This window comes from Vanellus vanellus (assembly GCF_965231255.1).
Source record: "Vanellus vanellus genome assembly, chromosome: 19".
Taxonomy (NCBI): domain Eukaryota; kingdom Metazoa; phylum Chordata; class Aves; order Charadriiformes; family Charadriidae; genus Vanellus; species Vanellus vanellus.
In genome coordinates, this window is record NC_138924.1 from 7,998,358 (window position 1) to 8,013,113 (window position 14,756).

General features: G+C 40.7%; 1 protein-coding gene across 1 annotated transcript in view; it reads left to right on the forward strand.

Moving 5' to 3' along the window:
• Positions 1–1,149: 1,149 nt before the first annotated feature.
• Positions 1,150–14,756, forward strand: part of EFCAB5 (EF-hand calcium binding domain 5) — a gene marked incomplete at both ends in the record, with an annotated part of 33,104 nt that continues 19,497 nt past the window's right edge. Inside the window, 5 exons of the mRNA XM_082492933.1 lie at positions 1,150–1,715; positions 6,039–6,195; positions 6,888–6,951; positions 8,761–8,831; positions 12,461–12,616. Coding sequence (XP_082349059.1) covers positions 1,150–1,715; positions 6,039–6,195; positions 6,888–6,951; positions 8,761–8,831; positions 12,461–12,616 — 1,014 coding nt within the window. The remainder of the gene's footprint in view (positions 1,716–6,038; positions 6,196–6,887; positions 6,952–8,760; positions 8,832–12,460; positions 12,617–14,756) is intronic.

Consider the following 14,756-nt stretch of genomic DNA (forward strand, 5'->3'; position numbering starts at 1 on the left):
CCTTAGTGAAAAGCACTTTTAAGTAAGAGCTTGAAAAGGATAGTGTGGCAGCAAGTTCAGAGTGGAGTTTCATCTTTAGTTTGGAAAGGCGTTAGGCTCTCTCTGTTAATATCACCCCCAGTGTTGTTGAACACTGAGCTGGGGTTTTTGCAGCACGCTGGTGATTTTTCATGCTTTGAATCGAGTAGTTAGGCAACATTCTGCTCCATTCTGTATGTGTAAGTGCCATTACAGATGCAGACAGTTATGCTTGGAGACATATAGCAATAGTTTTCAAATTGTGCCTTGTGAGCAACTCAGTTTCTTCCTGATATTTCACAGAATGAACATTTTGAGAAGAAAACAGTGGAGTTTGGGAAATTGTAAAGGGAGCTATCTGCAGCTCTCTGTGGGTCTGTCTTTTACAGAATAATCTACGAGATGAAGTGCTTGTGAAGAGCTTAATTACAGAATATATGGTATAGAATTTCCCTTTCTGTAGGAGCTCTGCTGACCCCTAGAACTACGTCCTTGTTAGCTTAACAAAATGTCCAGAGGAAAAAATAGTTGCCAAAGTTGAAGTTAAGTAGTCTATGGGACAAGCTTCCTCGCTGTTTTTCACAGCTACAGAAAAGATGAAGCAGAAGACGTGGATAGAGAAATCTTGCTGCTAGGCATCTGGTATTTTCCATTACTTGCTTCCTTTGTTTCATATTCACTGAATTTTCTGGAGGCACGGAATGGGACCTAAACAGAAATAATGATACGAGGGGTAAGAGGAAACCACTGGTTAGAACTGGGGGACAAGACTTCTGAGCACTGTTCACTGCTTGGTTTCTGAGTTTCTAAGTGACCTGGAATTAATCACTTTTCTGTGTCTCAGTTTCTTCTCCCGTAAGAAAGAACACACTTATTTAGTTCCTCTGTCTCCAAGGGCTGTTGTGATACATAATTAATCGTTATAAATCATTTACTGATCTTTGAAGTAAAGGGGCTGTATTTATTTAAGAGTACAAAGCAACAGTAACAATAAAAAAAGGATCACAGAAAAAAGAATGTTAGTTAATGCCTAACAATAGACTTTCTTCCCATGTCATCTGCTAGGACAGTGCTACAACTTTTGGCACTATATAACATGCTGCTTTTGTTCTGTGTTGCAGTGATTGAAGTATGGCTGCTCAGCCAGAAGAAGCAGCCCAAACTGCAGGTCCAGAACATCCCAGACTTGGAGGTAAGAATATGACTGCCACAGAAATGAAGAGAAATCAGAGGAATGATGAGCTGCCATGTCTTAGTAATTATGCTCTGTGGAAAGACTGTTTTTATGATAAGGTACAGCAGAGGTGTCTTAGTCTGCAGGAGACAAAGGTGAAGATGATTCAAGCAGAAAAGGCAAAAGAAGAAAAGGTAAAAAAGAGGGAACCCTGTGACTGGCTGTCCAAAGAGTGGTTCAGTGAAGACAAAGAGTCACTAGATACTCGCATCTATTTGCTTGACAAACTCTTACCTACATTAATCCCAGGAGTGGAAAAACTATTAATGGAAGTGGGAAGAAAGAATGTGCTTGCACCAGACAAAGAACCAACCAAATTTCACCCCATTAATTTTCTTGGAGAATATCTGTTGAGACATCACCCTCAGTATGGTATTTCTACGAAATCAGGCCCATACCTGAGAGGAATGAAGATGGTCACGGAGGAGCTAAAAACTGAGATGCCAGATACAGCATCAGAGAGGTGAGAGAGTTGAAAGTGTGGCTGGTCACAAGACTAGAGCTGGTGTCTTGGTCTGATTTACAAAATGAACAGTGTGACTGCAGCCTGGCTGGTGAAGTGTTGAACAAAATGAACCTTGTGGAGCACAACGCCAGAGATGGTAGTCCTCTCTCATTAAAACTTTAGATGCAGGATAAATGCCAGAACATGTCACATAAAATGAAACACTAGTTATTCCTGTTCAAGGCAATATTCTGCCCTCCACAAGCATATAATTCCTCTTTAGATTCTATCTTAATTATGGAATACGAACTGCTTTCAAACCAGTCTAGGTTGGTGACAGCAGTTCTTTAGGACAGGTGTTAGTATCAAAGGTTTACAAACTTCTCAGATCATTTGTTCTATAGTCTTCCAAACTTAGTAAAAAGATAACCTTCTTTTCCTCCTTTGGGATGACTTCTCTTGACCAAACCAACAACGATACTGTCCTGGCACATCGTAGAAACTCCTTCTCCTGGGACTTTTACTTTAGCCTTTCCTTTCAGATTATTTTTTCCCTTTAAAGTAGAAACTGTTTCGTATTTTATATTTCTTATTTCTGGGGTTCTTGCTTTGGTGTAATATTTAATGAATATTGGAAGGCATCCATGGCATCTTACAGTGCGCTAAGGTTAAAATGACAGTACATTAGGTGAACAATAATTTCTTTATTCAGAAAAATATAAAGTGAACGTTTGTGTTTATAGATGACCCAGAGGTGATTGTGAATGATGTCAAAATTACTCATTCACTACTAGATCCCTTTATTCTATATCTCTGTAGAATAATGACTTCTATTTGAATGGCTATCTCTTCTATTTGCATAAATAGTACATACAGCTTGAAAATTGGTTTCAGGGTTTCAGTGTCAAGAATGAGGGAAGTAAATGCTGAGATGTCTTATGCATAAACTCTAAATGAAAATAATTGAAGTTCCCAGTATTATAATGAATAAAAGAATATGTTAAATCTCTCTCTACCGCTCTGAATTTCTGTCTTTCCACGTTTCTACTCCACATACTGTTACAGTTCACAGGGACATGCCTTGTGTGAATACAACTAAAGCAGTGTGATAAATGAATTTCATACAGTCACTTACCTCCTTTTTCCCCACTGATAAAAATAATTCTAACTGACTGATCATGGTCAGTGTGCAAGAGCCAAGCTTTTTGGCTTTTCTTCATAAGCAGATACACAGTAATACAACCAGAGCTGGAAAAAGTTCTTCAATTTAAAAAAAAAAATTATTTTTAAATGCTGGTCCACTGAAACAAATGATTCAAGGAAACATCTTCTTTTTCAGTGAACTTTCACTCAAGCACGGGCTGTTCTGGGGGGATGTTTAGGGTGCCAGCCTTGCCACACCTTTGTTTTGGGGACTGCCTCACCATTCATGTTGCTTCACAGAGGGACACCTGGATGCAGGAAGTTCAGAACCATAGCTTATTTTTATTTTGCAAAAGAAATTGGATTAAAATACATAAAGTTTCCTGGGGTTTGGGGTTCTTTTTTTGGTATGGTTTTGGGGGTCTGTTTTGTTGTTTTTTTTCCCCTGCTAAAATACTCTTAGAGTATTTTATTGTGAATTTCATTGTGAATCAGAGCTTATTTCTGGAGAGGTCAGATTTTCCTGTAGCATGCAAAGTGTTGGCTACCAGTGCCATATTATCTTGGCCTTGGCTGTTAAGTCCATGTTTACATCTGGAGACGGGTTCTCAATTTGCAGCTCTCAGAGCTGATGCAAAGGAAGTGACTACCGAGACTCGTAGAAATCAATCTCGCTGTAGACAGCATTGCCAGGGGGGGTTATGTAGCCATAGCTGTAGAAGGTTTTGCATATCTGCTGGTAGTAGTATCATGGGATTTGCATTCTCAGCAGCTCAGGATTTACATATTTGTGATGACTGTATTGTGGGATTTGCATAGGATTCTTAAACCACAGCAGCACAGAGGATTTTACCGACACCATGTAGCACTGAGACTCCTAATGTAAGTCACTGGCTTTCTAAACAGGAAAAAAACGTTACAAGAGAAATGCCAGTTTGTGCTCAAAATCTCTCACATAAGCACCAGAAAGATGAGGAGTAAAATTCTGGCCCCAATTAAGCTCCCAGGAGCCTTGACATTATCTTCAGGAAAGGCAAAATTTCACCACAGGTTCTTCTCTAAAGCTTCCCAGTCCTCAGTCAGCTCTCCCAGGCTTCCTCCAGTCCCTCCTTAACTGCCACCTGACTGGGAGTCAAGGCATGCAGGAAAACAGATGGGAGAAATTCCTTATCCAAATGGATTGGTACCTGAAGCAGAGATGTTATTTGTCCAGGGATGATAGTCCTTTACTCTGAATCACCCATCCTTGTGTGGGAGTTAGGCGGCTGTCTTCCTGAAGAAACATGTTTCATTCTGCAGGGAGAAGTCGCCCTCGCTGCCATCTCATCTTTTCTGGAAATGTCTAATACTGAAATGAGCTACTTTGAAATGGGTGCCCAGCACTGTTATAGCCTTGTTTTGCTGTTATTGTCTAAGGGGCAAACATTTCGTCCCACGCCAGGGACACCAGGCAGAGGATGCAGCTGCCTGGTGGTTTAGGACCAAATAAATGCAAAACTGCAGCACAGTGAAGGTACACCATGCAGTCTAGCTTGTGCTGGGCACTGCCCAAATTAATCTCCAGAGCACCTTGGCAGCTCCTAGCATGGCCTTAGCTCTGCTTTCAGTTTGCAGACTGCTCCTGAGGAGGAGCTGCAGCTAGAAATGGTCTGGTTTTCTCTTTCCATCTGTAGCGTACATTGAAGAAAAATCTGTTAGTCCCTTTAGCTTGCTACCTGCTCCATATCTCCTCTTTGCTGTGCCTGAAGGAGTCAGATGACAGGAAATTATTTTACCCTTCCCCTGCTATCAAAGTGCCAGAGGCTGAACTGCCTCAGCAGGCATTTGTGCAATGCCCACGATTGATTAAGGAACCCAGTTATTCATTAAGAAAACTCTGTGATAAGTGGCCATGAAGAATGAGTACCTAGTGATAAAACTGACTGTGATCAAGATGTATTGCTGTAACATGTTAAGCAGGCCTTTCTATTCATTACTGAAAATATCATTGTTTTATCATTTCTCGGGTGATCCCATAGCAAGAGAAGGGAGCAGGGACAGGATCAGCCAGTCTTCATAATATGTGAAACACAAGGGGAGGAAGGGAGCAGAAATCATTAGTTAAAATGTAGTTTCTGGACTAGTGTGTTCTCAGGTACAAAAGAGGAGCAATTCCCTTACTCTGACTCGCTACAAGGCTGTAAGCGAGAGCCGCAGGGGTGCACAGGGCTCAATGCAGAGTCCAGCAGCCTCTGCGAGCAGGAGCTGTTCTCCCTATATGAACTGTTTGGCTTTAAGCATTTTGAACTTCCTAGAGGCTTTATTTTTTCCATTTCATAATTGACAAAGTAAAAACCAAAGCAGATGAGTTTTACGGGATCAATTTTATTCAGTTCTTCTGTTGTGTGGAATGGAAGATTGGGGAAAACATGGCTGGGTGATTAGAGAAGCAAAGAAAATGGAAGGAAGAGGAAAGGGAGGTACTTTTAGTCCAAGCTTGCAACTATATGTGCTCAAAATGACAGAGAGATTGGTGTATTATCCCTGTCTTAAGGCAGTAAGGGCATTATTGTGTGAGACTGCTTCAGAAATTTCCTTGAACGTTGTTCTTTGCCAGTGAAGTGCTCGTGTGAAATGGTACTTAGGCTTTGAGACAAATGCATACTGATGCAATTTTATTGGTAAATCAAGTGTAGCAAAATTAGGCACCTCTGTTCCTGCTGAGATTGAAAAGAAAATTGAAGGACGTCACCACAATAAATGATTAATGCCACTATAAATGTGAAGGTAAAATTTATCACTGTTGAAACTACACAAACTAAGAGAGCTGTACAGATGATTTTCCCTTAAATGTTGACCATATACTCTACAAGAGGCTCTCTCTACATGCACGTATCTGACACTCAGAGGTTATTTCTTCAGATTCATAGTTACACTAGATTTCAGGAGATGATACATGTCAGAATACAAATACTCTCACCTCCTTGGAGCTGCCCTCTGAAAACACAGATTACTAATATCTATTCCAACAGTCACACTAGTAATTTTGTGCTGCAAACATCAAGTATGTCTTTGGAGAAAAATTTGCTTGTACTGAAAGGACAAGAATTTCAGTAAGAAGTTATCATCTCCTTTCTTTTTGTTCCTCAGGATAGGCTTAATCTGTCTTAAATGTATTTATGATGGTATCTTTCTAAACCATATTCCCATGTCCTACAGGCTGGCCAGGATGAAGTCTGAGGCAAAGAACAAACGTAAGGAAAGGGAGCAGGTGGACAATATGAAGTCTCAGGTGAATGAGATGAGAAAGGAGGTGCTGGCAATTCAGTTCAAAGAGTGGACAGTGGATGTCAGTGGCAGAATTCCGGTTGCATTGGTAACTAGGGGTGATCCTTGTTAACACACTGCTATGATTGTTCCAGACAGGAGGAAAAGGAAGATTGTAATAGTGCAGTCTGTCTTGGCACAGCAGCATGGAGCACAAGGATGGGTAACGGCTCTGACATCCCTTAGGGTCAGGGTGCAGGTCACTGTCTACCACTTGGCCTCTCCAAGCCCTGATTCCTCACGAGCACATGGAAGGATTGCAACGTATTCTCCATAGATGTCCTGGGAAGCTAAATGCCCTGTGAGCTACTCGGGCACTCCTGAGCTTGTTGGATACATACCTGGTCACTGGATATCCTTCTCTGCAGCTGGTTATCGCTCAGAATCCCCTTAAAAAGGTCCAGGGCAGCCACTCTTGCTCTCCTGTGTCCTCCATTAAATCTTCTTTCTACCCATGACTCATACAAATTGATACTGCAGCTCATAGAAGATGAGATTTGCAGTAACTGTAATACATCTCTTGGTACAAGCATCTTTCTTACAAGTCACACAAGGCCCCTAGGAAATTGTCCTGTGGTTACACACAACACAACAAAGAAGGTCTACATTTAACAGGGCCCACCTATGTGTGGTAGGAAGCATGGCTGGCCCATACAACTAATTATTCCTGGTAATTTATTTTAGTAATTGCCTACTGTTGTCTGCATGAAACAGGCCTTTGACTATTACCTTGATTTGTAGGTTCAGAGTGCCCTGAGGTCTTTTCCAGATTTAATTGCTTCTACTCCCGTAGATGTGAGAAAAGGTAAGTTTTTGATGTGTCTCCTTTAGTTGTATTTCTGTGGGTTGAATTCTGATGCAAACTGTGAGCAAAGAGCAAATGGATTTGATAACAGAGAAAGAATCTGTAAGGGTAGTTACACCAGCTAGGATATTAACCACAAATCTTCAGAGAGATTGGAAAGAGTCTGAACCACCATGTGGTGAAAAGTACAGAGAGAGGTTTAAAAAATCTTTCAGAGAGATAGAAAGATCAGATGCAGGCCCTTTCCACTTAAATTCTACGCTAGACAGACATTGCCATGTGCTTATCGTTATTTATGAATCACTGTAACAACCTCCTCCTTCACCTGCCCTATCACACGGTGTTTGTCTCATGGGATGTCTTGGAAATCCTATGGACAGCTTGGCATACTGGGAGGTATGGAGGAAAGGTAGGATCGAAAAACTTAAAGTCTGACAGTGTTGTTACCTTTTATGGTTTCAGAGAAAATGCTGAAGCTTACCTAACGCTCCACCAAATCACACATTTTGTCTAGCCGTTCCCTTTGCCAGTCCCAGGCATGCCAGTGACGCACAGCACAAGGGCCTCTGTATCAGAGCACTCAGCACAGAACGATTTCCATAATTCCTGTCCGCTTTACATAGCTTACACTTGACCTCCCCAAATAATGATAATTGAATAGATAGAGCCAGGAACATTGAAGTGGCAACATACAGCCCGCTGCCAGCCCTTTACATCGATAGCCTGTAATGATCATCAATAATAACAAATATGCCTTTGCTGGAAGATGGGATGATAAGCAGGGAACCTCCAGAGCACATTTCTGCTTGCTGCTGGAGTCATCTCTGGCTAGAGCTTGCCCTTGCTCAGCTCTTTCTATATTACAGAATTGTTCCCCTGAGTAATCATCCTCTATTGGTAGTATGTTGTACGAATGCCAAACAGCCCTCGTGCTCCTGCTGTGGCAGCTGTGGTTTTCCAGCGTGAACAGATACTGGGACGTGAGACTGAAGGAAGTTTCTGTCCAGACTGTTGCTCTACAGATGCTGGAGATGCTTTATGTCGTATTTCACTAATAGTGCGGCTCCATTTCTTAATGTATTTCATTTAATAGCATCCAATGTACATTAATAGAACATAAAGCTTTGTTTTATAGTTTAATAAAGATAACGCGCAGGTTAGGAATGTCTTAACCAACAAGAGATAAATGCATTCTACAGTGAATTTTCTCATCATTCCTGATATATTGTAGAAGAAAGAACAGAAAAATAATCCCAACAGAAATAGTGTGCCTGTGCTCAAAGGTCCCATTCAGAAATCTACGCAGACACTTGACATACCTTTTCAGTTCCATTATAGCAGCCCAGAAGTGACCAAAAGACAGTTTTGAGTATCATCACCTGTAGAAATATCCCAGGGAAAATTACTAGGATTTTCAGGTTCCTCTCTTGCAAAGCAGAATCCGTGTCGCCAGAATTTTAAGGCAGTTTTATCTGTTTGTTAAATCAAAAATAATTTCTTCCCTTACATAATTAGTTGCAAGTGCCAATAAAATCATTGCAATTTGCACCAGCATATGTCAAGAATAAATATGACTATATGGTTCTGAATAGGTAAGTGCAGATCCTCAGCAAGAGAAATATGTAAGAATCAGGTTTAGATACCCTCGATACAGTCAGATCCTTCAGCTACTATGTAGGATAGCCTCAAATAAAAGTAATCCAACATAAGGAAAAATTTAATGTAACAAACAGAATGCAAAAAATGTGTACAATATGCAAAACCACAACTGTTTGCTTTCTAAACCAATATCTCTCAATTTTTTACTAGCAATCTATGACAGGAAGCTGGAAATCATAGACACATTGGAAAAAAAAGTAAACATAGATGAATTCGCAGAGGTGAGAAATGAAATAAGAGCATCTGATTCAGAACATGATGTTTACCACAAAGTAGTAGCATTTCCTTGTGGACAGCTGAGTAAGTGAAAGGCTTCACTTCCCCAGCATCCCGGGTAACTGGTTGTGTCAGGACATTTCATGTTCCATCTCCGTATCCATCCTCTGCTGGCACAACGCTTCCGTTCTGGCCAACAAGGGGGAAGTATTTTGCTCTCCTTAGAGCTGCAGCCTGTGCTGCTCTCTGAGAAGTTACTCTCAAAGCAGTGGTTTTTAGGACATCCCTCTCAGTCCCTTTCTAGAATGCCAAAGCCCTCTGTCACCGATACATCGCAAGGAGACAAACCTGGAATCGCTTGTGAATTCAGATTTTGCGTTGGCTGTTCAAGTGAGGTTTGGTGTCTCAATATAACCATTAGCCTGAGGTAATTAGTACTGTCCCCAAAGTATTGTTATTTCTGATGAAATTCTATTAACCATAGGAAAAATGTAACAAGTAATTAACTGGGATGAGAAGCTCTACCATTTTTTGCCCTGAATGATTACTGGCCTGAACCATAATCAAACTGCAACAAATGTCACAAATGTTTGTGAAGCATAACTGGGCTGAAAAATTTGCAGTTTTAAAATCAAAAGCTGTCATTGAGAAACATCAGAAGTGTGGTTTTAACTCACCAAAATCAAGGAATGTAGTTGGAAGTTTCACCCCATTACTCTGCTCTTCATCAATTTCAAAGCAACCAAATCAGTTCAAACTAAATTTACTGACAAGCTCTCCAGGCCAAGACGTTGCCAGCCGTTTCTACCTACGATAGAGCTAAATTTTATGGCTGGGTAATTAAACCTGTGAAAAGGGATGTTTAGAATAGAAATAATGACAGACCCTCAATTGCAGGAGTGCTAGTGGGTGCTGTTACAATAATTAAAAACAGAGTAAAAAGCAGCTGTGCAGAGACTAATTTCAGGCAACCATGTGTGATTTTTGTGACTTCTTCGCTCTCAGGAGACTCACATGTTCGGTATTTTGCACAGAGATGCATTTTTATGATAACTTGTTGAAGGCTTTTTTAAGCTTGAAATGAGGTATTTTTAAATTTAACCTCAGAGTAACTGCATTTAATTAAGAAAACTATTGTGGATAATGGGAGCCCAGAGAATTGCTTTTGTCAGTGAAATGAAGCATCAATCCATAACCCCTATGGTACGTGTATAAGCACTGAATGAATTCAGGCTCCATTAACATTAGAAAAATGTTTTAAAATATATTTTGTGTACTCTTTATTTTAACTCAATTAAAGATATGACAACAGAGATCAGAAGTACAAAAGACATGGGCTGTCAAGCTGTCTGATTTACCACTCAGTGCAACACTGCTCTCAGAATATATTCTCTGGTGCTTTTTCCAGTCCGGCTTTAATTGAGTCAAATGATGAGGCTTTCATCACTTCCCTTGGGAACTGTTCCATAATCAGAGGCCTCGCTCTCAGGACAGGGCTGCTTCTAATCCTCAGCTACAATTTACCTTTGTTCATCAGTTTGCATCATCCACCAAAACCAGAAGGAGAGATGGTCTTTCTCCACACGGGTCTTGGCCCTTTCACATGTGGAAAGCATTGCTCCTTAATGGACCTTAAAATTAAATGGTGCTTTTTTTTTTTTTTCCTTTTTCTTCCTTGACTTCAGTGCAGCTTTGGGTTACTTGAAGGCTGTTAGACACTCAGCAGAGAGACCTCACACATCGTTGTTGGGTTTGGGTTTTTTTTTGGACATGCAAAACGGTGGCTGTTGTATTTTTACATCCTTCGTGACAAGCTCATGGGGTCGTTTATATTAAAAGCATTTAAAACCCAGAGACCAGTCCTTAATAGTTTATTTCACAGGCTTTGTTCTTTAACATGCAGAACTCCCAGGGGTCTGACACAAAGCTATTGACACCAAGGGAAATACTCACATTGCCTTTGTAGGGTCAGAATCAGGCTTTAAAAGTGAGATTATTTTTCATCATTGTATGTGGCTTCCTCGATTTCTTTTGAGATCAGCAGGAACAAAAACCAAAGGTCCGTTGTTATTGATGATAACGTGTTCACAAACTACAGCAAGGTCTCACACTGGATAGCAAGAAGGAGGTGTGCCAGCTTCTGCTGATGGGTGTCAAAATCTCCAGGTTAATAATAAATAAATGTATGCTTATTATGTGTACGGTACTTTACACAGTAGCGTGCTTTACACACATCAGCTAAGAAAAGCTTATGACTACGATAGTTCCTCCTGCCCACATAGCCAAACATACGCTTCTAAAAAATTTTCTGTGGAGCTGTTAGACAGCAGTCTTAATACCCAAGCCTTTGGATGTGTCATCAAGATGACATACAAAATAACAAGCTGCTTGTCCAACCTGCCTCCTCCCAACTGCTGTCATCTCTAAGGTTCATCTGTCACAGAGCTCCAGGTTGTAATAGCTCTGAGAAGCTACTAGGATACACGTAGCCCCAGATCTGCCACCTTCTCTCCAGCCCACCTACATCCTCTCTTTTTATGCTGAAATGCAGAAAAAACGCACGTTGCGTTAGTTGTTCTTCTTTCCCACCAGCCACCCCTCAGGCCATTGGCTGCTGCTTTTCTGCTCTTCCTCTCTTCCCCACTTGTCCCATATACTTGGAAATTATGCAATATAGACATGAATAATAATAACGTATATTAATATTTCAGTTCGTTAATGCCTGTGCGGCATTTCAACAAGTCCAAGATGTTCTAGCGTTTATGTCAGGTATCCATACTCTAAAAATGGGATAATGGGAAACATTCTGTGTTTCCAAATTCCTCTTTTTAACTGTATAGGCTCCCTGTTACTGTGGCTGGCTCCAGAAACCTGCTACAATAATTCAGCACAGGCTTTGGGATTGTGGTTTGTTCTGGTGGCCATTATTATTTATGTCATGCACACCCCATTTTTAGAACCATATTGCTTTTGCTCATAAAAACCACATGGCTATAAATCCAAAGCGTTAAAGTGTCTCCAAGGCTAGAACTTAAAATAAATCTCGAGTCAGTAGTATTCCCAGTGTCAGAGGACTTTGGTGACAGCAGGCTCATTTTCAAAAGGTTCTTTCCCTTTTTTATTGGATCCAGACTGGTTCTCTAAACACTGAAATTGTGGGCAACAGTCATTTTGTGGCATTAGAGAGTTGAGTGACTGTCAGTTCTGCAAAAACTAATGGTTCAAAATGCCTCCTTGGGGGTAAAGTCGGGAATACTAAATGCTGCAGAAAACCATGGAGAACTTATATCCTCCCTGAGATAACCTAGCTTAAGCAATGACATTTCACAGGAGGGGTTCTGATCCAGCATCTCTGAACCACTGAACATGATAAGTGACCTCTGGGCCAGGAGAAGAGCTGTTCAATACGCATTTGAGCCAGTGCCTAGCGCAGCAGTGTCACAGGCTTTTTTGGAGAATATTGCTGCTTCTGAAAAAAGAACAAAGTAGGCAGGGTGGCATCCTTGCACCAAGCCTGCATTACATTAGCAGATTAAATGACAAATTCCTATATCTTTCATTGCATGCAGAGTTCAAATAAAGCTGAAAATACCTGAAGAAAGCTAACCATTTACAATGCTGTTTCTCTTCATAGTATGTCCAGTTCTACACTGAACGTTTCTCAAACGACATGTTCCAAGACATCCTGAAGCATCTCTGTCAGTGTGCTGATGACGTCCAAGAAGCAATAAGACATGATGTGTGGAGGCAAATGTTTACTGACGTCTTCCTAGATTGTGATTATGGAAAGGTAGGCAAAGCAGCTCTCAACCTAACTTCAGTACAGTGATGCTACCAGTTTGGCATTTCTCTGGGTCACTGCCTTCTTTTTATTCTTCATGACTCCAGGTACTCTTTTTGTGCTTACTCAGCATTATTTTAGAGGACAATAGCTGCTGCATTGTCTTCAAATTCATAGTTCTTAGACAGAGAAATAGCCAATAGCCTATAAGCTGATGGCTAATTAGAAACTGAATGACCTAACGTGATGACTTGGGGCCAAAGTTCGATGATTCTGGAGAAGAAATTAACCATGAAGTTTACTACTTCTGGTCATTACCTGCTCCCACAGCACGTTCAGAATGTCTGGGTGCTAATTTGTCTATTCAGCTGTACTTCAGAAAAGATAACCTGATATAGATTGACCTTAACAAATGTGCACATTACTACAATAGTAACATATCTTGTGTTAATTATGTTGCATTAATTCGTACACCTTTAGGGCTTCTATCAATAAATCTCATAATAATTTAAATTTAAAATGCAAAATAATCTATCTTTACAACCTCTCTGAGAAAAGTACTGTGAACTTCAGCCACAGTTTATGGGCAGGAAATTAAAATACAATGAGTCAGTTACAGAGCTGGAACTGGAACTCAAAAGCCATAATTTGATTTTCAGCAGCTCTAAACTCTATCTGTCGTCCTCTGAATACACCTGCATCCCCATTCAAAAAAAAAAAAAAAAAGAAAAGCTAGATTTATTAGAAAAACAGTAAATAGTAGGAGCTGAAGAATCAATGGCAGAGGCTATTGCTAAAAATTTGGTCTTCATCCAAAAAGTGTGGTACTTGTTATAAGTAGCCTAAGTTAGCCAGTTGCCGGCTACTACACAGCAAATGGTTGCCATAATCTTACAGTTTTCTCCCCTGCATAAATTATATATTCCATCCAGCACTCCTCCAGTGATGTTTACAGCATGCCTACCCAGAATGAACTGTGCTCTACAATGTCATGGTAATAACGTCAGTACCTCTCAGTACCTCTAAGAGAATGGAATTACACAGCACGTTTCTACACCAATGGTGTGTTTTAGAGAACAGCAGGCAAGCTGCTGTTTCAGGGATGAGGAAAAAAATGCGTCTACTTCTCAGTTAGAAGACATTTCATTTTTCTCTTGCTCTGTCAAGAAGAGCTATGATGGATCCTCCTGGGTAGAGTAACATATAAAGCCGAGTCCTATCTTTCCCATGCATTTTGAAAGGATCCCTTCTTTCCCTTTCATGTTTTAATGTGACTTTCTTCCTATTATTTCTGCGGCAGTAATCACCATCTCCATGCTACTAATCCCAGTGGAATCTCAGAGGCAAAGAGCCAGAAATCCTAGCACAACATAACAAGAGTGAGCAGCTAGCAGCACGGACGCCATCGCTGCCCAGAAGAAATGGTCAGAGCACAAACATGGTTGCTGTTTCTAGCCTCCGAGGTAGCCTTGCTCTGCAAACTGAGTTCACTAAACCGTAGTGTGGACCACGCAGTTCTTTTAAAGCTGACCTGGTTTCTTTTGTATAGCTCTAATAAGTCCTGCCACACTGTACCCACAGGGAAGATAAAAGATGCAAACTAACCCAAGGACTTCTGCAACCTGAATGTGATCCATTACCTGTCTACCTGTCTAGTACTCATTCTGCACAGCACAGCAAAGCAGTTGTTTCAGTTCCTCATTTACATTTGTTTGGTAGCAGGCAGTTATTCCAGTCTGCATGGTGAGTGTGGCTGGCTGCCTCTGTGAGTTGCAATTAAGGCCAGGGAGCTGAGAAAGCAGTGTTTAAATTACAGTCAAATTAGAAGGTATCCACATGATCATTATTATGATTTCAAATGCATGCATCCAGAAGGATGGCAGCTCAGCAAGAACAGCCTGGACTATACAGTGAAGCAGAAACTTTCCAAGACATTACCAAAACACAGTTGAACCACTGCTCAGATGCTCAAAAAGGCAACAGCTCAGTGAATTTTAAGCTTATTGTCTCTCTGTGCTCACGTGTATCAAGTATAGTTTCTTTTATACATTATAACAGAATCTGCATTAATTTTCAGGGATCTTTTAAGCCTGGGATCTTTAAATGTAACTGAATTTAGTCGGAGATTAGTTTTCAAACTAATAAAGTT